We start from the raw sequence: 27,384 nt of genomic DNA on the forward strand, positions 1-27,384 counted from the left end.
TGAACAGCATTTGTATACTGCCCAATAACTTTATCTGGGCGGTGAGCAACATAGTTTAAATGCCTTTTAAAAGAAATTAGAAACAAGCGAAGGTCAAAACATTTGCAATAGAAATGAGAAATGAGAAGCCGCCAAGAAGAAAGCTGCAAAACCATCAGCAGTGATCCATATAAAAACAGCAAAGAAAAAACGCCCCTAAAGTTTTTAAGAATTTTAAAACCAAAAGGAACATAATGTGGGTTCTTGGTTCTTGGTTCTCACCCATTGTCTGCCCCCTGGGGGCAGAATTCAGAGCCAGACAAACATCTGTGTTTTCATGGTTACAGATTTCCAAAGAACCCCAGATCTCAAAGGACTTTTTGTGTCAAAAAGTACCCAATAGATTGATTCGTATGCTGTCGGTGGATTCTTCTTGTTTTCTTGTTGGGCTGTCTATGTGATAAAGGGGGACCATACTGGGGTGAAGGCATCTTCTATTTGTCCCCGTGTCAGTTTCAGTTTATTGGTTAGTGAAATATATTCGGAGTCGAGAGTGGATTTCATGCTCTTTATTCAGCTCATAATGGTGAGGAGGAATGGAAGTTCTCCCAGAATGTCTGCTTTATATACATTATTTACACAACGGGCCCCACATGATTGGCTAATTCCGGGATTCAACTGTAGACCAATCAGGTTGCAGATTCACTTCCATCTGGAGCTGGATTGGGTGGCTCCTGTGGACCAATCAGACTGCTGCATTCTGAATCCTATTGTTCTAGGACCAATCAGACTACTGCATTCTGAATCCTATTGTTCTAGGAGTTCTAGGACCAATCAGACTGCTGCATTCTGAATCCTATTGTTCTAGGAGTTCTAGGACCGATCAGACTCCTGCATTTTGGATCCTATTCAACTAAATACATAACAGTTAGCTTTTCTAATAAGGCTGTTTCCCATTGGTCCATGCTTACTCCCGACAGGTCTCTCCAGTGTCTGGCTATGACGTTTCTGGATGCTGAGAGCAGGTGGGTTATGAGCTCTTTATGATGTGAGTGGGCATTCTGATCTTGGAAGATGCAAGCGAATAGTAAGTGAACCCACACAAAGGACGCTGACACAAAACCCCACACATACACTAAGAATAGAAGCATTGCCAGCCGACCCAAACCCCACTCACCATTCCCCCCCCCACTTCCCCCCTGTTTTCTTCCTAACCTAACACTGTATGTAACACAATTAATAATAATAATAATAATAATAATAATAATAATAATAATAATAAAATTGTATTTATATCCCGCCCTCCCCAGCTGAAGCCGGGCTCAGAGCGGCTAACAACAGTAAAATAATACAGCATTTTAAAAACAATTCATTATAAAATCAGTTCAAATCAAATTGATGGCAACCATTGGGCAGCCATGTCTCACAACAGATGATACTGATCTGTAGAAAACGCAACTTGAAAAAAGAGACAATGCAAGTACAGTGGTGCCTCGGGTTAAGAACTTAATTCGTTCTGGAGGTCTGTTCTTAACCTGAAACTGTTCTTAACCTGAAGCACCACTTTAGTTAATGGGGCCTCCCGCTGCCGCTGTGCTGCCGGAGCCCGATTTCTGTTCTTATCCTGAAGCAAAGTTCCAAACCCGAGGTACTCTTTCTGGGTTAGCGAAGTCTGTAACCTGAAGCATATGTAACCTGAAGCGTATGTAACCCGACGTACCACTGTATTTTTTGCAAACTAATATATATATATATATATATATATATATATATATATATATATATCCCCAATAGTCAGCACTTTGGTGGTTCTTGAGATGACATGGGGGGGATGAAATAAGATTCCCTCTGCCTCCCCCCACAATGTAATTTCTATTACATTATTGAACAAATTGAAAATTTTGCCGGCGTGCTCTTGAAATACAGCCAGCTTGCCTTAGCAGCTGCTATTTGATCGATGCAGCGCCACTCGTTGTCATACTTGCAGCATAGTCTAAGAACTGGATCCAGAATTTAGTAATCTTTCTGCATAATTCTCTGAGCAGCTGTGCTGTCATTTTAAGAGACTAGGAGTTCTTCCAAGAGACACAAGGGCAAACAGCTCTTCAAATGCGACCTTCTGCTTTTATTATTTCTACAGAGGTTGGGGAGTTCTAATTCTGTAGTATCGATTTCATGCTGCTGGAAGGGGAAGAGGAAAACAAACTTTGCTCACCATTGTGATCTCTGTCGACCTCGATCCTTATTCTTGCGTCTAACGTCTGAATGGAAAAGTGGAAAGGGTAGGGGACTTGGGCATTTTCAGTCACCTCTGAGGCTTAACATGTTCAACAGTGAACAGTCTCCAGGTCAGGGGTTCCAAGCCCTTTTGCCCCGTCCTATATTTTTGATGTAGAGACTGTCCCCCCCCCCAATGTCCGCAAAATGCAGAGGTTAAGTGTGGGGCCCACCGTGGCACAACTCCAGTGGCCGGCTCCTTCTCTTCCACCTCCTGCCATGGAAGGGAAGGAGGTTCGAAACAGCCTCCCACCAGTGGCGGCACCTGTTAGAGCATCTCCACCTCCATCATTCAGCCCAGACACAGGCTCAGCTCCGAGGGCCTTCTGGCGGTTCCCTCACCGCAAGATGTGAAGTTACAGGGAACCAGGCAGAGGGCCTTTTTGGTAGTGGTGCCTGCCTTGTGGAATGCCCTCCCATGAGATGTCAAGGAAATAAACAACTATCTGGCTTTTAGAAGACATCTGAAGGCAGCCCTGTTTCGGGAAGTTTTTAATGCTTGATGTTTTATTGTGTTTCTCATACAGTGGTGCCCCGCAAGACGAATGCCTCGCAAGACAAAAAACTCGCTAGACGAAAGGTTTTTTCATTCGCGATTTGCCTCGCAAGACGAATTCCCCTATGGGCTTGCTTCACAAGACGAAAACGTCTTGCGACTTTGTTAAACCGTTTAAACCGTGCTTCGCAAGAAGAAAAATTCGCTAGACGGCAAAAATTGCGGAACGAATTAATTTCGTCTTGCAGGGTACCACTGTATTCTGTTGGGAGCCGCCCAGAGTAGCTGGGGAAACCCAACCAGATGGGTGGGGTATAAATTTATTTATGTATTTATTTATGAGGAGGAGGAGGAGGAGCTGCCAGCCATTGGAGCCACGTGGCTGCCATGTTCGGTTCTGCCCCAATACCTCCCAAAGTCCTGACATCATGCACACAATGTGGGTTCTCTCAATTGCCCTCGCCACTGGTGCCTCACTGTGGTTGTCTGAAAGGGTTTCCCACATGGTGGGGTTAATATTGCCATCCTTCAGGTCACATTTGCAGACGCAGAGTTGGTCTGCCAATGAGCCCGCTGCCTGATACCAGCTTCCTGTAGAACACAGCCTTAGGGATCCAGACATCTTCTATTCTGTGGGCATGACTAATCCTGGCCTTCTCCATTTAAAAGTGTAGCATAAAAGAGAGGTAGAAAGTAGCTTTGAGTCTTCTAGTTGATCTTTGAGTGTATTGCAGTAAATCAGGCATAGGCAAACTCGGCCCTCCAGATGTCTGGAACTACAATTCCCATCATCCCCAGCTAACAGGTCAGGGATGATGGGAATTGTAGTCTCAAAACATCTGGAGGGCTGGAGTTTGCCTATGCCTGCAGTAAATAATCAAAATCTCTATTATTTAACTGCAGCAAAGACGAAAAAGCTTTCTCCTCATTTAAATTAGGTAGCCGAAAAAGAATACGGGGGGGGGGCAGTTCTGTATTTTGTTTGAAAGGATTTATGAACTTGATTCTGCTACTGCTCACAAATTCTTGAGCTCAAAAGCATCCTTAATCCTTAGCATACGTCCATCCAGCCAAGCCAATGTTTGCTTGGTGGCACTGTGGGTTAAACCATAGAGCCTAAGACTTGCCAATCAGAAGGTCGGCGGTTTGAATCCTCGCCACGGGGTGAGCTCCCGTTGCTCGGTCACTGCTCCTGCCCGCCTAGCAGTTTGAAAGCATGTCAAAGTGCAAGTAGATAAATAGGTACCGCTCTGGCGAGAAGGTAAGCGCCATTTCTGTGCGCTGCTCTGGTTCGCCAGAAGCGACTTAGTCATGCTGGCCACATGACCCGGAAGCTGTACACTGGCTCCCTTGGCCAATAAAGCGAAATGAGCGCTGCAACCCCAGAGTCGGTTACGACTGGACCTAATGGTCAGGGGTCCCTTTACCTTGCTTGGTGGACTTCAGGGATCTAGAAAGAAAGAAAAAAATCAATAGTGCCAAAGTAGACCCTTTTATCCTCCTCACCCCCGGCGTAAAAACCACATAGCTAGAATAAAATGTCTTGTATCGTTGGTAAACTTTGGCCCTCTCTAGTCCCTCCGCACACTGAGGAATATTTCTCCACTCTCTTAAAAAACAACAACCCACACAGCCACTTCCAGAAACTGCACAGATTGTTCAAAGTGCAGAAGGCTTTCAATATGTCCTCCACCTACGTCCCAGCGTGACATTCCGCAAATGTCAGACTTGAGGAAATTCGGTGGATGTTGTTTTCCTTCACGCTTTGGAGTTTAGAGAATATTTTTCGTCCCCTACAGTTCAGGCTTTGCAGTGTACCCTGGATTTATTTTTTTTGGCCTTTTCCTTGGTAGTGCTCAGATGATGAAGGAAAAGATCGGGCCGGGGAGTGGGGGTGAGAGAAGGCTTTGTGAAATTCATAGCAAATTCATGGCTTGTCACAATTTTATTTAAATTTTGGTCCTTGAGTTCTCTGGCAGTCAGTAGCATCTCCTCAGATGCGGCCAGCCCAACCATTGCACAGAGTGAGCCAGTACAGCCTTTCTAGCCTTCCCTAAGCATGTCTACTTTCCTCAGGCGTAAGTAGTGGTTTTTTCCTTAAAAAATGTTTAGGGGAACTCTCATTCTGTCTGAGACTCAGGAAACACCATGACAGGAAATGAGGTTGCTATCGGGGGTAGCAACGGAACTGACGATTCACTGTGCTAGAGAAGAAACTAAAATTTTTAATTTTTTTTTAGTTTTTTTCTCCCATCAGATTCACAAAATGCTTAGGGGTATGCATACTCCTGTGTCTCCCCCAGAAAAAAAAGCACTGGGTGTAAGTGAGATTCAACTGCCTGTCTGGTCAGCTTCTGTCCATAGAAAGGGGAGGGCCATGTTTAGTCCTTTGCCTCAGGCAGCAAAATGTTCTGTGCACCCTTTCCTAAGGGGTTATCGTGTACCAATGTAGTGAGCAAAATGAGCTGGCAAGGCTGGCTTGAATCTTACCAGAGTTACTGTCTTTCAGCTCTGGCATACCCTTCGAATGCCCCGATTAAATTGGGACATCCCATTTTGGGGTGCGGTGCTCTCAGCGCAGTGTGTGAGAGTGTGGAACCCAAAATGGCATGTGTGGGGTAGGTGACTCGTGAGCCGGGAAGATGCGTGTCTTGGTTTTCAGCCCCAGCATGTTGGAGGGTCTGCTTTGGCCCCAAACATTCGCAATATGTGTGTCATGTTTATGGTCTGTCTCATTCGGAAACATGCCTGGCGTGTAAAATCAAAACTCCTCTTCTGGGGTGTAGCTCCCTCCATACTTAAGTGGGAACTCGTTGGAGACTTAGTCTGGCCTATGGAGCAAGTACAGTCATACCTCACGATATGATTGCTTCTGGTTACGTGTTTTTGGGTTGCAAACCCAGAAGTACTGGAACGGGTTACTTCTGGGTTTCGCCGCTCACACATGCGCAGAAGCGCTAAATTGCTTCACGCGCTTGCGCAGACGCGGCGCTTCAGGATGCGGACGCTGCGGGTTGCGGACGTGCCCTTGTCACGGATTACGTCTGCAACCTGAGGTTCCACTGTGCTAGCTGCTGTGCTGAGTTGTTAATCTGTCATTTACTATCATGGGAATTGGGGTTGCTTGTGTGTAAACCTCCAGCTGTTCCAAACTGCTTAGGGGTGGTTGCGTCTTTCCCTGACTGAGCAGCCCTTTTGCGCTGCTGCTCAGTCGCTGGCAGAATCCATCAGTGGGTATCTCCTAAATTTCCTCCAGCATAAGAATTCCTTAACGGACAACCTTCTCCTCGCCTCTCTGCGCAGAAGCCTTCTGCGCAGAGTGGGCGTGCCAATCGGTGGTCCTCCACCCTCCTCACTGACTTCACTGGAAGAGTCTCGGAGCCTCCCCTCCGAAGTGCTCTCTGCCTCTCCCTTCTTCCTGGTGTCACCTGGACTTCTTTCCCCAGAGAACGTTCTCTCTCTTCCCTTACTGGTTCCCTCTCCGGCAGAATCTGGGAGCCTAGCCTCTCCACTCTGCTCCGATGTCAGTTCCCTGACATTTACCAAGAATTACTACTCCTGAAACTTTTCTGACTCATTATTTATTACGTTGCATTTATATTTCACTTTTTTCTCCAAGAAGGTGGCATACGTGGTTCTTCCCCCTCTTCAGATAATCCCCAGAACAACCCTGTGACATCGATAAGGCTGAGAGGCTGTGGCTGGCCCAAGGTCCTCTAGTGAGCTTCATGGCCAAGTGGAGATTTGAACCCAAGACTCAGGTCCTAACACTAATCACCACACCGTACTGGTTTTAGAGCAGACCCTTTTCAAGATTTCCTCACACAGCAATACTAAAATGTGGGCACTGTTCCCCAAATCCACAAGATGCTACAAAGTGAATAAATGATATTGTCCTCACTTCCAGACCCTCCAAGTGTCCCTATTTTCCAGGGACTGTCCTGGATTTACAGAAGCTGTCCCTCCTTTCATTGGAATTCTTTTTTTTCCTTCTTTTTTTAGGGTATGGAGTTACGTGACCCCCAAGCCAAGGAGACTATACAACTTTCAGAAGACATCTGAAATGTATAAAATGTTGGGGTTTTTTTTAATGTTTTTTAATGTTTCATGTTTCATTATGTTTTTTATATGTTGGAAGCTGCCCAGAGTGGCTGGGACAACCCAGCCAGATGGGCAGGGTATAAATAATAAAATTATTATTATGGAATAGGACACCCCTATTTTCGTTGGAGAAATGTTGCAGGGTGTGCACTTCCCAAAGGCTTGCAAGAATTACCTCTGTAGTGGGAAGTGCTTTTGACATTAGTCTAAACCTCTGAGCCTAGGGCTTGTCGATCGGAAGGTTGGTGGTTTGAATCCCCGGGACAGGGTGAGCTCCCGTTGCTCTGTCCCAGCTCCTGCCCACCTAGCAGTTTGAAAGCACGTCAAAGTTCAAGTAGATAAATAGGTACCGCTCTGGCGGGAAGGTAAACGGCCTTTCCGTGCACTGCTCCGGTTTGCCAGAAGCGGCTTAGTCATGCTGGCCACATGACCCGGAAGCTGTAAGCCAGCTCCCTCGGCCAGTAAAGCGAGATGAGCGCCACAACTCCAGAGTCGTCAGCAACTGGACTTAACTGTCAGGGGTCCTTTACCATATATTTACTGTGGGACGTCATTGCTTCATTTCCTCGAGGGCTCTCACTGCAAGTGGCAGAGCCATAGTTACAGTACAGCTGGGATGATGGTTGGATCACATTCTCTGTAAGTCAAACGGCAAGTCCTAGGAAACTATTTCCCCTATCCTCATGATGACTCAAGGGAATAGAATAGAACATGAAGCCAAGCTGGCATGCAGGCCCCAGGGAAAGTTTGCGCAGCTCGCATTCTCAGTTTCCTGTGCAGTTCCGAGAGAGATCTTGTTGACACAACCCTCACCCTTTCTCTCCTGGGAAACGATCCCTAACCATGCTTTTCCTGACAGAAAATGGAGTGTTTTCCCTTCCCCATCTCATGAAATTCCGTTGGCAGAGAAACATGGAAGGAGAACAGTTTCTGGGTCGCACTCTTGTGTTTTCTTCTCAGAGTTGTGTGTGTGGTGTGGTGTAGTGGCGGATGCTGTTTGGTTGCCACTTTTGAAGTGAGATTGAATCGCCTCCCTGGTCAGTCTTAGCCTTTGCCTCAGGTGGCAAAATGTTTTAGGGAGTCCTCCAACAGTGTACATGTCTTTCAGTCAGAACTTGGTGAAACTCAGTTCCGGCACCTCTCAGGTGGGCGCCATTGCTATTTTTAAAAGAACGAGGTTCATGGTGAGTTCCAACATCTCTTTTTCTAGAAAAAGAGCATTCAGTGGTACCTCGGGTTAAGAACTTAATTCGTTCTGGAGGTCCGTTCTTAACTTGAAACTGTTCTTAACCTGAGGCATCGCTTTAGCTAATGGGGCCTCCCGCCGCCGCCGTGCGATTTCTGTTCTCATCCTGAAGCAAAGTTCTTAACCCAAGGTACTCTTTCTGGGTTAGCGGAGTCTGGAACCTGAAGCGTCTGGAACCTGAAGCGTCTGGAACCTGAGGTACCACTGCAAAGTACATCGAACCCTGAACTTTGTGTTTTTACTGGAGTGTCAGCATTCTATGTTGTAGGGGTGACCACCCACTTCTCTGAGCTTTGTTCACTTGCGTAACCAGTTTGAAACGTCCCTTATTGCTACTGTAAGCTCAATCTGTTTTCTCTAGGATGGTTTTTTTATCAGGTACAGAATGAATATTGTGGTGTGATGCTTGTCATTGGCATGGCATGTGCTGTAGTAGCTTTGATTACCCTTAATGGGCAGGATCTGATTCTTCTTCCTTCAGAATTTGGATCATCCGAAGCAGCATGGAATGTGTCAAGATCAAAAGAGCATCACCAATTAACCTGTTGCCCTCCATCTGGACTCCAGTTCCCACCAGCAGCTCCCCAACCAGTGGCCAGTTGTGAGAGTTGTCATCCAGCAACACCTAGAAGCTTATGGGGTCCTTCATGCCTGAAGAAGAAAGCCTTGGCACCTTCCTGGCAACATGAGACTATTTGATGCACACTATATAGGGACGCAGGTGGCGCTGTGGGTTACACCACAGAGCCTAGGACTTGCCAATCAGAAGATTGGCGGTTTGAATCCCCGCGACGGGGTGAGCTCCCATTGCTCGGTCCCTTCTCCTGCCAACCTAGCATTTCAAAAGCATGTCAAAGTGCAAGTAGATAAATAGGTACCACTCCAGCGGGAAGGTAAATGCCATTTCCGTGCGCTACTCTGGCTCACCAGAAGCGGCTTAGTTATGCTGGCCACATGACCCGGAAGCTTTATGCCAGCTCCCTCGGCCAATAAAGCGAGATGAGCGCCGCAACCCCAGAGTCCGTCACAACTGGACCTAATGGTCAGGGGTCACTTTACCTCTTACTTATTACGGCAGCCAGAAAAAAAGTGGAAGTCTGGACAATACTAACTCAAACATGCCAGTTTCTCTGAAGGTTTCTTCTTTTCTCTGGTTATTTTCTCTTACTGCCACCACACCATTTATTTATTTTTTTGTTTCAGCAAAGACATCAGGCCTATAAGAACTTCTGCTGTGGCTACCACTCAGGAGGACTCCCCTGCTCAGTGCCTGAGGGCCCCAGTCCTGCCACTCACCATCTGGCCCAGGGCGGGGCCTGGTGGACTCTATAAAGGACTGCTGCCGCTGCTGGTGCTAGGCAGAGAGGGCTCCATTTTGTTTTGTTTTTGTTTAAATTGCTGTTATTTTTTATCTATGTCATTTTAAACTGTGATATTAAGGCTGTATTCTTAGTTTTAGATTTTGATTTATGTGGAAATTGTTTCCCAGTTGGTTGTGTATTTTTTTGATGTGGTTTATTTATTGTTTATGACTTTTGTAATTATGTAAATCTTGTTATTCTGTAAACAGCCTTGAGCATTGTTTTTTTAACTGTGGAAAGGCGGCATACAAATGAAAAACGATGATGATGATGATGATGGGGCTCAGCACCATTTCTGTCTTCTCTGAGCTTCTGCGACACACATAAATAGATGAATCTGGCAGGTTTGCTCCAAGGATATCTGAGATGAGGGGTACACTTTGAGCAAATCATAGAATTGTAGAATTGAAAGGGACTAGCGGGGTCACGAAGAGTCGGACACCACTAAACGACTAAAAAACAACAACAGCTCAACCCCATGCAATGCAGAAATCTCAACTAAAGCATCCACGACAGATGCTAAAAAAGAGTGTACTTAATTTCAAAAGGAACAATGTACTGCATTAGTATCTTCTGCCCACATTGAGCTCTTTCTTCATACAACATAGGAAGCTGCCTTAAAGGTAAAGGGACCCCTGACCATTAGGTCCAGTCTTGGCCGACTCTGGGGTTGCGGCGCTCATCTCACTTTACTGGCAGAGGGAGCTGGCATACAGCTTCCGGGTCAATTGGCCAGCATGACTAAGCCGCTTCTGGTGAACCAGAGCAGCACACGGAAACGCCGTTTACCTTCCTACCTATTTATCTACTTGCACTTTGATGTGCTTTCGAACTGCTAGGTTGGCAGGAGCAGGGACCGAACAACGGGAGCTTGCCCCATCGTGGGGATTCGAACCACCGACCTTCTGATCGGCAAGCCCTAGGCTCTGTGTTTAACCCACAGCACCACCCCCGTCCCTAGGAAGCTGCCTTATGCAGAGTCAAAACATGGGTTCATCTAGCTCAACACTGTCTGCAGGCTTTCTATCAGGGGACATTCCTGCGTTACGCAGAAATGCAAGGGATTAAACTTGGAGACTGGGTACTCTACCACTGAACTACAGCCCTTCCCCACTCAGAAACACCACTGGGATGTTACTGAATTCAGCATGCGGAAGCTTCAGATAAACAATGAATAAAGAAATTAAATGTAAGTGAAAAGCTTTAAGGGTACGTTTTTTGGTATAGGCCTATGCAGACATTTATGTTGTGCAGAACAGTGTGACTGTATACAGCAGAGTCTCATGCAGGTACTCCCATGTATGGTCAACTCCTAGGTAGTCCTACTGTGCGGGAACTTCGCATCATGTTGATCTATAGCTTTGTGACAGAGTACATGCTTTGCGAGCAAAGGGTCCCTGGTCCAATCTCTTGAATCTCCAGCCTGGTTGGGAGAGGCCCCTGTGTGAAATCTGTATGGTGCCAGCTGCAGGGTGGTAGACTGGCAGGCCAAATGGGGGAGGCAGGGTAGGACAAGTTTGCCCTACAAGCTGGAGGTTCTCCATGTTAGAATTCCTGCTCCACGATTGCAGTCATGGGATTGTTGTATTTCAATTAACGGTATATGTTTTGACTTCACAGAGTGGGAAGTGACGGAGACAGGATGTTTGTGTTACTGTGTTCCATGAAGTAGGACTATTGTCCTTTGTTCTTTTTCTCTTTGCTGTCTGATGCTAGAGAGATAGGGAGCCATGTTGCAGTGCTCCGTGTGTGTTTATATGTAAATAAAGTAGATTAGCCAAAATGATGAGTTGCTGAGGTCTGTCATGCAAGTTGCAAAGACTCTGTGGATCCCGACAGACTGTGCCGGTGTCTGTTGGCATCGGTCGCTGTGATGTTCGGGCAGAAGAAAGCTATCAAAGCTCCCGAACGATCGACCAGGAGGGAGAGAACAGGCTAGTCGGGCATGTGTCTCTGCCAGGGTCCTACTCGAGTGTAGGCTGAGCTCCTGACACGCCACCCCTGGTGTAGAGAATAGTCTACATCCTCCCAACAGTCTCAATGCAACATAGTTTCCTATGTTTCTCCTGTTTACATAGCACTGTTGGGGGGACAAGTCTGAAGTACTGTTTTGGGGGGACAGGGGGTGGGTGGATGTGGGGTACTCCCTGGTCCTGAATGGGGTAACAGTGCCCCTGAAGGACCAAGTGTGCAGCCTGGAAGTCATTTTGGACTCACAGCTGTCCATGAAGGCGCAGGTCAATTCTGTGTCCAGGGCAGCTGTCTACCAGCTCCATCTGGTATGCAGGCTGAGACCCTACCTGCCCGTGGATTGTCTTGCCAGAGTGGTGCATGCTCTAGTTATCTCTTGCTTGGACTACTGCAATGTGGTCTACGTGGGGCTACCTTTGAAGGTGACTTGGAAACTACAACTAATCCAGAATGAGGCACCTAGACTGGTGACTAGGAGCGGCCACTGGGTCCATATAACACCGGTCCTAAGGCTCTTCACTGGCTCCCAGTACGTTTCCAAGCACAATTCAAAGTGTCGGTGCTGACCTTTAAAGCCCTAAATGGCCTCAGCCCAGTATACCTGAAGGAACATCTCCACCCCCATCATTCACCCCAGACATCTAGCTCCATGGGGTAGGCAGCTCTCTTCAATTGTATACCTTCTGCATATATCTGCCACCACAAGAAGAGAATTTCTAGCTTTTTTCACAGGGTGATCATGTCAAATGAGTCCATCCAAAATCTCAGGTATATCAAGAACCATCTCCTGCTATTCCCAGATGCTCCATATCCCAACATAACTTAGGTGACAAACTCATGGCACTCTGGGACAAAGACTGTTTTGTCACTTGAAAACCCAAACCACCTTTATTGTAAATTCACGAGGCAGACATCAGAAATAAAATGCACAAGTCACTGAACAATTCCTTCTCTGTATAAAGAACATGTTCTGTGAAGTGGTACTTGGTATCAACAAGAACATCTAAAGAAACTATTTCTTCTTAGAAATCTCATCAGATTTTTTTAAAAAAATGTTCGTTCCAATATTTACAAATGAAAATGCTGGTGCATCCTTCGAAGCGTTGCTTGATGGTTTATCGGTCTCTGTTCATATTCAAATATAAGAGTGCACTCTTGAAGCCATTTACATTAGTCTATAGAACAGCTGCAGAACAACTTGGCATCTTTCTCTTAACCATCATTAAACTCTCATCTCGGTCATTTCCATTCCTGTTTCTCTGTTTTTCATCGCAGTGCTTCTGGGATTTCCACCTAAAAAAAAGAGGGGGGAAAGTTATGTTTTTCTGATTTAGAAATATTAACTGGAAGGAAAAGAATCAGGTGGTCTAACTAGGAAAAGAGTCAATATCTAATATATTGAATGGTTATGAGGTAGTAAAAATATTATCCATGATACTGGAGCACTGTTATTGTTTTTAATGTTTGACATTTTATTATGTCTTTATATGTGTTGGAAGCCACTCAGAGTGGCTGGGGCAATCCAGCCAGATGGGTGGGTTATAAATAAAAATTATTATTATTAATTATTATTATTATTATTGGAACACATAAGGAAATGGCTAACAGATGGCCTACAAAGCTACTTTATCTGGTACCTACTAGACCTATCAGATATTAACCAGGATTTGGTTTTGAAAAATCATTCCAAACAGATTTGTAAGGAATTATCAAAATATTTTGTAAATTTCATATGCATGTTGGATTTCTTTGCCACATGCATTCTTATGAGACAAAAGCCTGCCGCACATCTTTCTTTTGAGGGCAACTTTCCAGAAGCACATTCAGCCAGGCTGTCAATGGCCTGAGTGCATGTACACTATGCTCTGAAGCTTAGAGCATGGGTGGAGAGTCTGTGGCTTTCCAGATGTTCTTGGACTCCATCCCCCATCATCCTAGACCAGTGTTTCCCAAACTTGGGTCTCCAGGTATTTTTGGACTACAACTCCCATAATCCCTAAGCCAGAAAGAGCAGTGGTCAGGGATGATGGGAAGTGTAGTCCAAAAAATATCTGGAGATCGAAGTTTGGGAAACCTTGTCCTAGGTCATTTGCCGAGCTGGCTGGAGCTGATGGGAGTTGGAGTCCAACAACTATGGTTCTATGATTCTGACATCTGGAGGACAATAGTTTCCCCATCATTGCCCTACCAGTAAGTGATGAAACAACTTTACGAGACGCGGTTCTCTATTTGAAGGAGACTTCTATTTGAAGGGCTGCCCAGTTCAAAGATTTTTTAAAAACCCTAAGAAAGGGGAAGAGGGGCATTGAAATGGCCCACAAACAGCTCATGGAAAGCAGATTGGGTGGACACACAGATCAACTGGTCACAGTCTTACAGAAATCATTTCTAAATTTACCTCTCTGTGTTAAATGGAATGTCAACTGAGTCACCGTTGGCTCATAATTCCCCTCTTGGGGATTACGCATAATGACTGGAGAATGTACAAAATTCAGCAGAGATATGCAGATTCCCCAAAGCATGTTAGGGATTATGTCTGTTGACCAGGAAATGTGCACCATTCCCTCTTCGTGGAAGGATTATGAACACATTCTGCACAATGGCCGGCTGTTATGCACATTAGCTGCTCAGCTTACATTCCTCTTAATATATACAAATAGTGTGTGTGTGTGTGTGTGTGTGTGTGTGTGTGTGTGTGTGTGTGTGCATCAGTACATGTATTTTTACACAAAGCCCTAACCTCCTTCATTCCCCTTTTGTGATGCATAAGTGGCCATTTTGTCAAGGAAGGAGACCCCCACCCAAAACCCAACTGTAGGATTTCATCTTCTCTCTACTGGTCAGAAAACAGCCTGCTTTCTTTCCTTCACTAGGAACCTGATTCACCTCCACTCTGTTTTGTATTTTGAAGGTTCAATCCCTGGCATCTCCAGATAGTAGGCAAGTAGAGAACCTTGTCTGAAATGCTAGAGTAGCCACTGTCGGTCAGAGTCAATAATACAGATTTAGATGGCCTGACTTGCAACTTCCTGTGTTGTTCTTATGAGAAGACTAGTCTTCGCACGATTGTTTCCTGTGTCTGCTTTTCAGGGGTCTGCTTATACCGCTACCACTATACTACACTACACGTTTTCCACCAGATTAACTGTCACGAAGTTCCTTCTACCCCTCAGACTCACTTAGGAATTGAAATTGGTTAAAACAATGAAGCAGGGCATATATATTTTTTCTAGCCAGAGCTCAGTTCTGGCACTTCTCAGCTGGGTGTCATTACCATTGTAAGAGAACAAGGGAGGTGTTCATGGTGAGTTCCAGCACCTCTTTTTCTAGAAAAATAGCACTGCAAAGAAGCAAACTTTAAAAAGTGATGAAGAAAATGTTATTTATTTGCAGCAGCACTTCAGTTACGTGATGCCCAACAGGGCCAGTTCCAAGTTTCTGGGGACCCTCAGGCCAAAAGGATATTACTGAAAGGGATGGGGTTTTTTTCAAAGCTTGGTCAGGCATTACTTCAATAAAAATATCCATGCCTCACATCTTAATTCTCATGTGCATGTTGTTTGAATAGATAACTGGGAATGGTTTTAACTGAGACACTAAGTACAGTCATACCTCATGTTGCGTTTGCTTCAGGTTGCGTCCCTGCGGTGACCCGGAAGCACCAGAAAGGGTTACTTCTGGGTTTCGCCGTTTGCGCAGAGACGCAAAATGATGTTACGCACATGCGCAGAAGCGGCAAATCGCAACCTGCGCACGCGCAGATTGCGTTCTTTTCAGGTTGCGAATGGGCCTCCAGAATGGATCCCGTTCTCAACCAGAGGTACCACTGTGTGTGTATGATACAAATTGAGACAAATTAATGTGTGAATATTATGCAACGAGACTTTACTTGATAGTTTAACTATAAAGGTGGGGGGATAAAGAAAACCTCAGGCTACTTTCTAAACAAAATCTATGGCTGGATCTACACTAATCTGAAAAACACTATTAAAAAACGCTATAAAAATATAGTTCTCGATGCAATTTCTCATTGGTGAAGATCGTTGCCCTACACTACAGCTCCCTCTGGGATTAAATTTTTATAATGCATTTTTAACACTATAACTCACCAGTGTAGATAAGTCCTACCTTGTACCTGTGAGATGTTTCTAAATCCCTATCAGCTTTTGGAATGAAGACACTTACCCGCCTCAGCTGTTTCATGCTACTTGCACGAATCGCATCCATTAGATCACTATGAACGGATCTCACTGGAGTAGAAGGTCTGGTGGAGGGACGTGAGCCTTCCTCTGCCTTCTTGTCTGGGACTGATTTTAATGAATTTTTGATTTCCTTCAAGATCTCGTTCTCGTATTTTTTGCTCTTCTTGCCTTTCTTCTTTTTCTGCTTATTTTGTGGGGCCTTCTTGGCACTTTCCTGTTGTTTGATAACCTCTGCAATATTCCTGGTTGGTGCCTTCTTTTCGGGAGTTATTTGAGGTGGGGGAGGTGGGGGAGGGGGAGGGGGTGGTGGGGGAGGAGGAGATGGAGGCTGGTTTTTAACAGGAGGAACCTTCTTAGGAACCTTTGGAGAGGAACATGGCGAATTTCTTGGGGAAGAAGGGTGGATTTGGATAGATGAGACTTTCCTAGCAACCTTTGGAGAGGACCAAGGTGAACTTCGGGGAGATGAATAAGGCGAAGAACCAGGAGTTACTTTTTGCAAAGCTTTGGTCTTTGGATTGATGGCTCCATCCCCGCTGGCCTCTAGCTGTCTTTGCTCCTGTATCCGTTTCTGCCTTTGCTTATCCATGTTTCTTGTCAGGATGCTGGTCATGCTTATCCTTGGTCCTGCAAGCTCAAAGTGATACCCCAGTTTCACAATAGTAGTATTGTCCTTCAGGAGTTTGACAATGTCCATTTCAACCTGGCTGCCCATGATATGCCTTTGGTTGTGGAACCGCAATTCCGTCAAAACCTTGTTGTTTTGCAAAGCCCTCATGATAGCAAGGATTCCTTTGCCCGTGATGAAATTGGAATCCAGATTCAGATTCGAGATGTGCTGGTTCACTTTTAACATGCCGGCAATAGCCATTGCTGCATTGTCGTCCGCATGAGTGTTGGCCAAGCTAAAGGTCTTGACCACAGTGTTGTTCTTGAGGGCTTGCGCAAAATGCGTCAGCATCTGTGGTGTGATGTTTTCAATGTTGTTTAAGTTGACTTCCGTGGTATCGGGATCATTGTTCCTGACTTTTTCCAGGGCATCTTCAATCACCGTCGGATTTCCACATGGGTGCATGGCGCCCGCCCTGCAGCCCAAATCTTCAGTATTCTTTTCACTATGGCCATTGGTAACAATTTCATTTGCATTCTTGCTACTTTTTTTTAGTTTAATGCTGAGCGAACTTCTTCTTTTTTCGGTGTCTGAAGCATTTTTACACGCTTCAGCAGGTTTCTTTTCTTCATCGTCGTCTGCACCACTTTCTTCTCCAGCGTCGTCATCTTCCTCCTCATCCTCCTCCTCTTCTTCCTTGTCCTCCTCTTCTTCATCTTCTTCAGTGAATGCCTCTTCGGAAACTTCGCTGTTACTTTCCGTGAAATATTCTTCATTAATTTCTTCCGATCCGTCTTCATCATCTTCTTGTTTAGAATCCTAAAAAAGAACGTAGGTTCAATGACTGTCAAAATAAAAACATACCTTATCATAACGGTTCTCAGAGTTTTCTAGGGAGACAACCCTGGGGCTTTCCCAGATGCTCAGCTTGTCAAGTAAACATAATGCACCATTATTTTTCATTCATTTCATGAGACCCAGGCATCATTCCTCAAAAAAGCGGATTTTTCATCAAAAAACATCTCATGTAATATCTCAGTACATTGTGGACTGTCTCGATTTGGAATGTTATGGCTGTGGACACCCATTTGAGAATGTCCACAGCACCACAATGGGCAAGAAATGCATGATCTGATATTATTGTTCCCCTGTGTTCAAGTAGGGCAGGCATGGCCAAACTTGGCCCTCCAGCTGTTTTGGGACTGCAATTCCCATCACCCCTGACCACTGGTCCTCTTAGCTAGGGATGATGGGAGTTGTAGTCCCAAAACAGCTGAAGGGCCACGTTTGGCCATGCCTGAAGTAGGGGAACAGTAATGTTGGGGGAAATGGGCATTCAGGAAAAACTGGCATACACCAGAAAGGCTGAACTGGTTTTGCTGGTCAAAAGAAAACTCAGGGCATTTTCCTGAGTAGAAATAACTGTTGGTGTTTTGCAGCTGTTGCAGGACCTTAGCCAGACCTTAGCAGAGCATACGCAGAGTTCTCGAAAGCAATCAGTTGCAGGCAGGATGGATGAAGCAGGAACCAGTAACTTGTTACTTATAGGTGTGTTTATTATTCACAGCAGACTCTACAAGTTACTATGTACAAGAACAGAACAGATACGCGGATCTTAACTAACTCTCACAAAACCAAATGACTCTTCGACTCCACACTGACCAAACCACAAACACATACCAGTCAGTAGGTCATAAATCATTATGCCTGTATGAGACCTTGACCAATGGTAGAGCTGTTTCTAGGCTTCTGTATCTCCAGGCAGAAATTACTCCTTTCTGCTCAGTCATCTTTGGCTGTCGGCCAACTCTTAATTGATTCTGTGTGAAGCTGCACAGAATTGCACGTAGTCAAGAACCCAACAATAACATACAAGTTTCGGTCTTGGGGATGGAGGGACAGATACACGGACAACACTGGCCTAACGTGGGGTGTAGGTAAAGGTAAAGGGACCCCTGACCATTAGGTCCAGTTGTGGCTGACTCTGGGGTTGCGGCGCTCATCTCGCTTTATTAGCCAAGGGAGCCGGCGTACAGCTTCTGGGTCATGTGGCCAGCATGACTAAGCTGCTTCTGGCAAACCAGAGCAGCGCATGGAAACGCCATTTACCTTCCCGCCAGAGCTATTTATCTACTTGCACTTTGACGTGCTTTCGAACTGCAAGGTTGGCAGGAGTAGGGACCGAGCAACGGGAGCCCACCCCGTCACGGGGATTCGAACCGCCGACCTTCTGATCGTCAAGTCCTAGGTGTATCAGCTGGTAAATTGCAGTGCATGCAAGACTCAGGAGAGTATAGAGGACTAACACAAAAATGGGAAAGTAGGAAGGAAGTGAAGAAGGAAAGGGAGCTAGTCCATGAAGGGAGGCACTGATCCTTCCCTTTGCCATGAGTGTGTTCCCATGAGCAGGCATGTGCATCTGTGTATTGTACCCATGCAACATTATGTTTATGTTAGAATTAATATGAGATGAATAAAACCTAAACTTTGGCAAGAAGTGCTCGTGTTAACACAAAGAAATCAAGCCGATGCACCAAAAGACAACTATTGGCTTGCGGGGGTTTGTTTTAAATCCTGGTCACCCTACAGTATGACGGACCACATGCTAAGAACAAATACTTCATGGCCTGTTAAAAACCCCCTCAAATGTTCACCTCGCCCTGGAAAAAACAAAATGAAAGTATGACCACTGGGCTAAGCAAACATTTGTTGAAAGTGTGCTTAAAACTGGGCAGCTGCAGGGCTCTGCAATCTTTCTTGAGACCGTAGCAGGCAAGTAGAGGTTTTTAACCTCTTCAGCATCACACTATTTTCATGCTATTTGCCCCACAAAGCTGCTATTTGCAGTAAACAGCACCGCTGGGGAAAACACCAGCTCAGGGAGATGATTGTTTGGTTAGGAAACATCACAAGGAGGACAAATTACGAATACGCCCTTTCCCCCTTCCTGTTCTGAACCACCACCAAGAAGTGGCCAGTGCTATGCCACTTAGCCTCATTCCGTATTTTCTAAATTTTGTGGTCCATACTACGGTTGCCAGCAATAGCTGCATTGCAATCAGTGACTGGGACTGAAATCACAAGTAAAAATCCTAGCAAATGCTAGAAAAAATCGTGGGACCCTTGACCCATTTGGACAGCACACAGAGGGCTCCATTGCCGCCTCTCCTGGTATGCCCCATGGAGGACCTTAAGGGCCACAAATGACAACACCTTGGAGGTCCCAAGTCACAAGCTGGTTAGATTGGTCTCAACTAGGGCCAGGGCCTTTTCAGTACTGGCCCCGACTTAGTGGAACGCTCTGTCACAAGAGACTAGGGCCCTGTGGGACTTGACATCTTTCCGCAGGGCCTGCAAGACAGAGCTGTTCTGCCTGGCCTTTGGTTTCGACTCAGTCTGACCCTTATGCTTCCCTCCCATTATGATTTTGATCTATGGGCTACTATTAAAATGAGGCTGCATTTTAAATTATATTTTAACCTGTATTTTAAATTGGTTTATTTTATTTTTTATTGTAATTTTACTGGTGTTAGCCGCCCTGAGCCCAGCTCTGACCAGGGAGGATGGGGTATAAATAAAAATTTGTTGTTGTTGTTGTTGTTGTTGTTGTTGTTGTTATTTCTTCTGACTTGTTGGTGGTGCATTTTGGAGGAACAGGAGTCCTAAGTCATCCCTCCCTCTTTGCTTGATGTGGGTTATGCCTGTTGCAAACATGACAACAGGCAGAAATGGAGAGGGGAAGGACTGGATGAGATATGGCAGTTTCATACAGACCCCCTTCATCCCTCCTAGCATCCATTCCACTACAGTGGTACCTCAGGTTAAGTACTTAATTCGTTCTGGAGGTCCGTTCTTAACCTGAAACTGTTCTTAACCTGAAGCACAACTTTAGCTAATGGGGCCTCCAGCTGCCGCCGCGCCACTGGAGCACGATTTCTGTTCTCATCCTGAAGCAAAGTTCTTAACCTGAAGCACTCTTTCTGGGTTAGTGGAGTCTTTAACCTGAAGCGTATGTAACCCGAGGTACCACTGTACTTCTTTTGGTGCTTGGCTGAGTTGGGGAGAAACCAGAGCTCTCCTCAGCCCTTCTGGAATCTTCTGCATGTGGGGCCACTGCCTACTGTGCAAGTGGACTGTGCCGTAAACGTTTGCAGCTAAAATTACAATAATATAATTGTGCTTGAAACAGAGTGCAGTTTCAGAGAGAAGTGCCAATCAGCCTCAAGTGTAGGCTGAAATTAAGTATAGCATTAACTGTGCTTGTACCTTCCCAGATCTAAACAGAATGATCGTTGCTATTTGGGTATAATATATTGCGCTACAGAGCTCTGAATCCTTGTTGCATCCCCAACTATACTTTAGGTTACATTATTATTCATTCGCTATTTGTTACCTTTGGAGAAGCTGCATAGCAAAACTATAGTAATCCCTTGGCTGCATACTAGCACCCTGGGCTGCAGAGTTTGGATACATTCCTCTAGCTGGGTTCTGATAAGCGCCAATCAAGGAGTGAGATAATTCCATGGCAGCCAACCGAATGATGCTGCTTTGCACTGGTGGAGAATGTGGCTGTATCAGTTCAGGGGTAAATATAGCCCTATAATCTGTATACTGCTAGGAATTTTATTCCCCTCCTTGGTTTGTTTTTCACCGCGCTGCTCTACAAAAACAAGTGATTATGTTTCAAAAGAAGCAGAGGCACGTAGGAGAAAAACGACTACCTCAAAGGAACTGTGTAGCTCGGCAGTTGCCGAAACACTCTCATATATAATTTTGCGGAATACCTTTCATTTAGTCTGGTCTTCACTTCTTTGTAAGTTACTTTGCCTACCAGGAAGGAAGGAACTCTCAGGTGGGTTGCTGGAAGAAGAAATGGAAGTTCCCAGCTGAGAGATGGGAAGGTCCACTCTTTTTTGTGTGAAATAAGGGTTAAGATATATCCTTCATAAAAGGCTCTGTATTTTATTTCCCTCCCTCCCTCCTATTTTCCTTCCTTCCTTCCTTCCTTCCTTCCTTCCTTGGTTTTCTTTTCTTCTCTATTTTTATTTAGATCAGTTTGGTTTTTATTGTATTCTACGTTGAAAACTTTCAACAAAAACTCAGATAAAGAAATAATAAGTTACTTGGACTACCCAAGAAGGACTTTCCCCAACGTGACTATTCATAACAGCCAGAATGATTTGGTAGGTAGAATACGGGCCCAATACACATCCTTTTCAATAAATTAAAAGCAAATATAGATCAAACAGTTACTTGTTGTTTGCTCTGTGATGTTTTGCGATACATTTATGTGTGTTTCACAAATTCTTTGTAAATGTTGTGACAATGATTTATTCTTTTATAAATAAGCCTTCACTATATGAGGAGGGTAGATTTGAAACTCTCTGCAGACTGGCAATTAAACGAATTCTTATCTTTAATTGTGTGAAATGAGACTGATAGCCCAAACTTGGAATGTGTTTTTCAAGCAATGCGGGATATTTTTAATTTGGAAAATATATTTTCATTTTGTGACTAGGATAATCCTTTAAAGACCATTATTGCCTGCTAATGTATGGGGACTGGGATCCAACAAATACATAATGCTTTAAATCATAAACTACAGTTAAGGGATTAAGGCTGTGATTCTACATTTATTTCCTGGGAGCAAGCCCCACTGAACTCAGTAGGACTTAGATTTTTGTATACATGTATAGGATTGCCCTGCAAAAATGAACCATTGGATTATGTAGTCCTTTTCCCAATGCTTCATGCACAAATTACACTCTTATCCTGTACAGTTTTGGTTCTTTCTGCTTCTCAGTTTTCCAATCTTAAATTCAGTCCTTCACCTGTTTGCAGAAGTTAACAAATTTTATATTAAAAATATTCTCATGAAAATTATTCAGCATTTATTACTTCTCCTAATAAACACATTTTTGAATGCAGTTTTGATAAACGCACACGTTCTCGCAAGTGATTTCTCCTGATATAATGATTGTCATTTTCACAAATATATTAACCCTTATGCACATTTTTTACCTATTATATGCATTTTTTGTAAACCATGGTTGATTGGAGAACTACATTGCATAGTTTGAAGAACCAATTTGGAAGGGTGGCTGTTTCAGTTCTCATGGTGTTTTAGAAAGGGCAGATTTGATAAAAGACAGCTTGAAATGGGAACTGAATCGAATTCACCACCATACCTCATCCTGAATAACCTTAACCATTATGTAACATGAGTCAGGTTAAGAGAACTAGCCTGGATAAGACAGAAACTGGTTGGCATTAACCATGGTGAAGATGACCATGGAGAGATGGGCAGGACAACTTCACACGGGGCATGGGGGCATCTACACCCTTCAATAATGACTGATTGCTGTAAAGACCAACATGATAAAGGCCAAAGAGATCTGAGTGTGCATAGGCCAGTCCTGAAATTCTCTGGAGATTGGGAAGCACATTAGTGTTGTGGCTGCTTTCAGAGGGGAGCCCCAGAAATCTCACTCTACCTGAAGGAGCGTCTCCACCCCCATCGTTCAGCCCGGACACTGAGGTCCAGCGCCAAGGGCCTTCTGGCGGTTCCCTCATTGTGAGGTTACAGGGAACCAGGCAGACGGCCTTCTCGGTAGTGGCGCCCACCCTGTGGAACGCCCTCCCACCAGATGTCAAGGCAATAAACAACTATTTTACTTTTAAAAGACAACTGAAGGCGGCCCTGTTTAGGGAAGTTTTTAATGTCTGATGCTGTATTGTTTTTAATGTTCGGTTGGAAGCCACCCAGAGTGGCTGGGGAAACCCAGCCAGATGGGCAGGGAATAAATAATAAATTATTGTTATTGTTATTTTTACTATGCGCACTGATCTTGGGATCCTGTTTATTGATAGCAATGCAAATTATCCGCTCTGGGGTTATGTACACATTAGCAGCTTAAAATACGGCAAGGGTACCTCCCCCTTTGCATTTCAAGTTACACCAGCAACTCCTATTCCTGAAGCTGTCATTTGCATGTGCGCAATGGCTGCCACAAATGAGCTAGGCTAGGTTGAGAGCTGGGGCTCAAGGTCACCTAGCGAGTTTCATGGTTGAAGAGGGATTTGAACCCTGGTTTCCCAGGTCCTAGCCCAACACTCTACATGACACTCTGTCATGCCCATCTCAGATATACATGACTCAGTTTAACTGTGAAGTCAACATGGCTTGCGTTTTCAAATCGAATGGAAGAGGGTTTGCAGGAAAATGCATCAAACCACAGCGTTTCTCAAGAAATTGCAAGACATGTAAGGATCATGGCTAATGTCATGTATATACGGCTTCAAATGCCAGGAGTGGGAGTGCACTGGAGCCAGAGTAAATTGTAATGCGTATACAACAAAGGCTGCTGCGCATCCTTCAGAAATCTGGATGGGTACAATCCTGTCAATGTTAGGCACTTTCAAGTTTTATTATGTGTCAGTGGAATTGTTTTGCATTTGCTTATTCCCCTGCCCTACTGCAATCAATGGAACATAAAAGTATTCAAGTCTGTCTCAATCATTCCCATTAGTTTCCGCCCAACCACAGGCTCCACCCTTCGCTCTCTACAGCAAAATGTCCTTGAAAGTCCCTTGAGATTTTAAATCTGTTTGTGATGGACTTTCTGTTGAATAGAACGAAGGGAAGGGGCCCACTGTAGGAATGGAACTACAGTGGTACCTCAGGTTACATACGCTTCAGGTTACATACGCTTCAGGTTACAGACTCCACTAACCCAGAAATAGTGCTTCAGGTTAAGAACTTTGCTTCAGGATAAGAACAGAAATCATGCTCTGGCGGCGCGGCGGCAGCAGGAGGCCCCATTAGCTAAAGTGGTACTTCAGGTTAAGAACAGTTTCAGGTTAAGAACAGACCTCCGGAATGAATTAAGTACTTAACCCGAGGTACCACTGTAGTTGGGGAGTTCAAGACCATGGCCAATGACTAGAAAGAATTTTGTAAATGAAATGTGCTATTGAAACCTGCAGTTTGAGCTATGCATTTAAGCCCAATCAAAGAGTCAATTCCTCCTGGGATTCTGCCATCCCTTCCTCATATATAGACTGGTCACATTTTAAAATGATCGCTCACTGTAAGTTAGGTCCTGTTGAATGCAAATACTTTAAAAAAAATGTTACTGGTTTTAACAGGCTTCCTCAGTCTCGGCCCTCCAGATGTTTTGAGACTACAATTCCTATCATCTCTGACTATTGGTCTGGCTAGCTAGGGATCATGGGAGTTGTAGGCCAAAAACATCTGGAGGGCCGAGCTTGAGGAAGCCTAGGTTTTAACGTAATGTTTTTGAATTGACTGAATTATTTTTTTTAAGTTATCTTTCCTCCAACTGAAGGAAATGCAGCTGAGAACAATGATGTACAAAAAACACACACCTTGCAAACAACAAAGTAGCATATCAGGGAGGTTGTTTTTTTAGTTTAGCCCTCACTTTGTTCTGCTCGTTTTCTACAAGTCTGTATTTTGAAAAGCTGGAAAACATTTTAAAAACGTGTTCCTGTTTATGATATTAAGATATAGCATCTCAGAAGCCCTCGACCATTGTTAATATGTACATCAATCGACTATCTTTCAACAAAAGTGAATTTTCACTGACACACAGGGATGAGGAACCGCTGACCTTCCAAGTATTGTTGGAACACAACTCCCATCATCCTTGACTATGCTGGCCAGACTTCAGGAGGTCCTCAGCACAGTTTGGCCACTATCAATGCCTCCACCACCACCACCCCTCATGTTGCCACTGGACCTCCCAATTCCTTTTGCAGTGGTGGCTTCACCCTCCACCTCTGCTCTATCCTGTCACCTCCCCTTCCTCTTGTTCACCTGTGACAGTAGTGGTGACACCGGCAGATTTTCTGCCACCTCCTCAGCACCTGGGTTATTATTATATTTATTTAATACACTTGTATACTGCCCTATACCACCCCAAAGGTCCTTCTCTGAGCCTGCAATTCAGGCTAGAAGAATGCCTACCACTATTGCTTTTAAAAATAGATAAAATGCTAAGTCCAGAATGCGGCAGCTAGACTGGTGACTGGGAGTGGCCACCGGGACCACATAACACTGGTCCTGAGAGATCTGCATTGGCTCCCAGTACGTTTCCGAGCACAATTCAAAGTGTTGGTGCTGACCTTTAAAGCCCTAAATGGCCTTGGTCCTGTATACCTGAAGGAGCGTCTCCACCCCCATCGTTCTGCCCGGACCCTGAGGTCCAGCGCCGAGGGCCTTCTGGTGGTTCCCTCATTGCGAGAAGTGAGGTTACAGGGAACCAGACAGAGGGCCTTCTTGGTAGTAGCACCTGCCCTGTGGAACTCCCTCTCTTCAGATGTGAAGGAAATAAGCAGCTATCTTCTCTTTAAAAGACATCTGAAGGCTGTTTAGGGAAGTTTTTAATATTTGATGCTGTATTGTTTTTAACACTCGATTGGAAGCCGCCCAGAGTGGCTGGGGAAACTTAGCCAGATGGGCGGGGTATAAATAATAGATTAATAGATATTATTTATTATTATTATTATTATTATTATTCTTTATAAAGTTCTTCTAACCACTGCAGCAAACTGGTGGTGGTGCATTCACACCCAGAATGTCTGGTTCTGAGAAGAAGGGCACTCTTAGCCCTTGCTCAGGCACAACGTGGAGGTGGAGAGTGATGGTAGATGGCTTTCCAGCCACTGTGGATGGGCGCTCATCTTGGTTCCCAAGCGTTGCCCGCAGCACCACCACCTGGGCCTAGCAGTCAGGCAGGTTGGATCAATGAGGGGCCCCTGGCAGGTGCCCAACCTTGCTGTCTCTTGCTACCTGCCCTGATGCTGGCTGGAGAAGATAGGAGTTCTACATTTCTCCAATAAATACTGCCCCCATTCATCAATGAGTTAAGCAAGCATTGTGGGAGAAATACAGTTTGAACAAGAATAGAAAATGAGAAGAAGTATTTCTGGGACACAGTTCAAAGAATTTTTGAGCCTACCTTTTCACACGCCCCCATTCTCTCTTTTTCCAGTAGTTTCCTGGTCTCCCTTTCCCAATAGGCCATTAGTGCCTCCCGGCTGAAAGTTCCCGTTGGCGTTTTCTCCGTGAGACTTTTTTGCCTGTGTCCCACCGGAAGGTTTCGGTCAGGCTCAATGTCCTCCAGCTCTCTCTCCAACTCCTTCAGCTCCTCATCGGTTAGAGAAGCCAGGAGCTCATCTTCATCTAGCTCCTCGTATTTACTAAGCTCTCGCCTGTAGCCAAAGGTAGACATGGTCCCTTCTGTCGTTAGGCTGGTTCAAATCTGAAACCGCAATGCAGCATTCATGAAAAGCTTGAATCGAGGTGTCTGTATCTGATTTGGCCAGCAACTGTTTCCCCTGAGTGGCTGCGGCACCCTTTAAAAAGTGTTCCTAGGGGATTGCGACAATGTGCGGAAGGATGAAAGCATGCTCTGTTTTAAGCATCAGACGTCAGACAGCAAGAGAGTCGAACAGAAGGAATGTCCCAACACCAGTGTCTGGTCGTCTCTTAAACACAGGGATTATTGACATACTGACCATGACCATATTTAGCGTAGCATGATACAAGGAAAATGTATATTCATCGACATACTTTGTGGCCAGGAGGATGGTAGGGGGAAAAACAGGGACGCTTGCATAGACCTTGTGTTGACTCCACAACAGAGAGTGGATGAATAAAGAACATTTGACTTCTGTAGGATTAGTGTCCTTCCAAAGGGGCACAAAATATTTTCACAGCTGTTCAGAAAAACACCCCTTATTTTCATGGTTTTTAGGAGGGAGGTTGGCAGGAGAAGGAGCTGTAACTTTGTCGGGCTGGAGATTTGTTATCTCCAGGAATGTAACAAAGCCAGGATACACATTCCCAAGATTGTGGACTGTGCCGCTCAGCTTATGTTCTTCATGTTTTAAATAATTAGATAAGGAGGACCAAAATGAAACCCTTTCAATTAAAAACAAAACAAAACCTTGAGCCTAGCTATAATATTAGCTTTATTATCCCAAGGATTTCTCAAGGGTTGAGGGCAAAACCAAAAACCTATTAGTCTCAGATTTTGATATTGCCCCCCCAATATCCCAGAGAGCAAAAAGTGTCATAATTACATAGGCCATTTTGTGGGGATGTTTGAGGAACT

At 44.8% G+C, this 27,384-nt stretch overlaps 1 protein-coding gene across 1 annotated transcript; it reads right to left on the minus strand.

The window, feature by feature from the left end:
* Positions 1-12,291: 12,291 nt before the first annotated feature.
* LMOD2 (leiomodin 2) lies at positions 12,292-27,072 on the minus strand. Its single transcript, XM_083463575.1, has 3 exons — positions 26,227-27,072; positions 15,617-17,062; positions 12,292-12,724 (listed from the first exon to the last, which is right to left on the minus strand). The coding sequence occupies exons 1-3, from the start codon at positions 26,497-26,499 to the stop codon at positions 12,698-12,700; spliced, it is 1,746 nt and encodes a 581-aa protein (XP_083319701.1). The 5' UTR covers positions 26,500-27,072; the 3' UTR covers positions 12,292-12,697.
* Positions 27,073-27,384: the final 312 nt, after the last annotated feature.

The sequence above is a fragment of the Podarcis liolepis genome, assembly GCF_965112155.1.
Source record: "Podarcis liolepis genome assembly, chromosome: 10".
Taxonomy (NCBI): domain Eukaryota; kingdom Metazoa; phylum Chordata; class Lepidosauria; order Squamata; family Lacertidae; genus Podarcis; species Podarcis liolepis.

What these genes read in the sequence shown, in the direction of transcription:
- LMOD2 (XM_083463575.1), bottom strand. Translation starts at nt 26,499, where the DNA reads ATGTCTACCTTTGGCTACAGGCGAGAGCTTAGTAAATACGAGGAGCTA. An exon ending in GAATGGGGGCGTGTGAAAAG is followed by an intron (nt 17,063 to 26,226) that starts GTAGGCTCAAAA and finishes GTTCTTTTTTAG; the next exon opens with GATTCTAAACAAGAAGATGA. An exon ending in GCATGAAACAGCTGAGGCGG is followed by an intron (nt 12,725 to 15,616) that starts GTAAGTGTCTTC and finishes TCTTTTTTTTAG; the next exon opens with GTGGAAATCCCAGAAGCACT.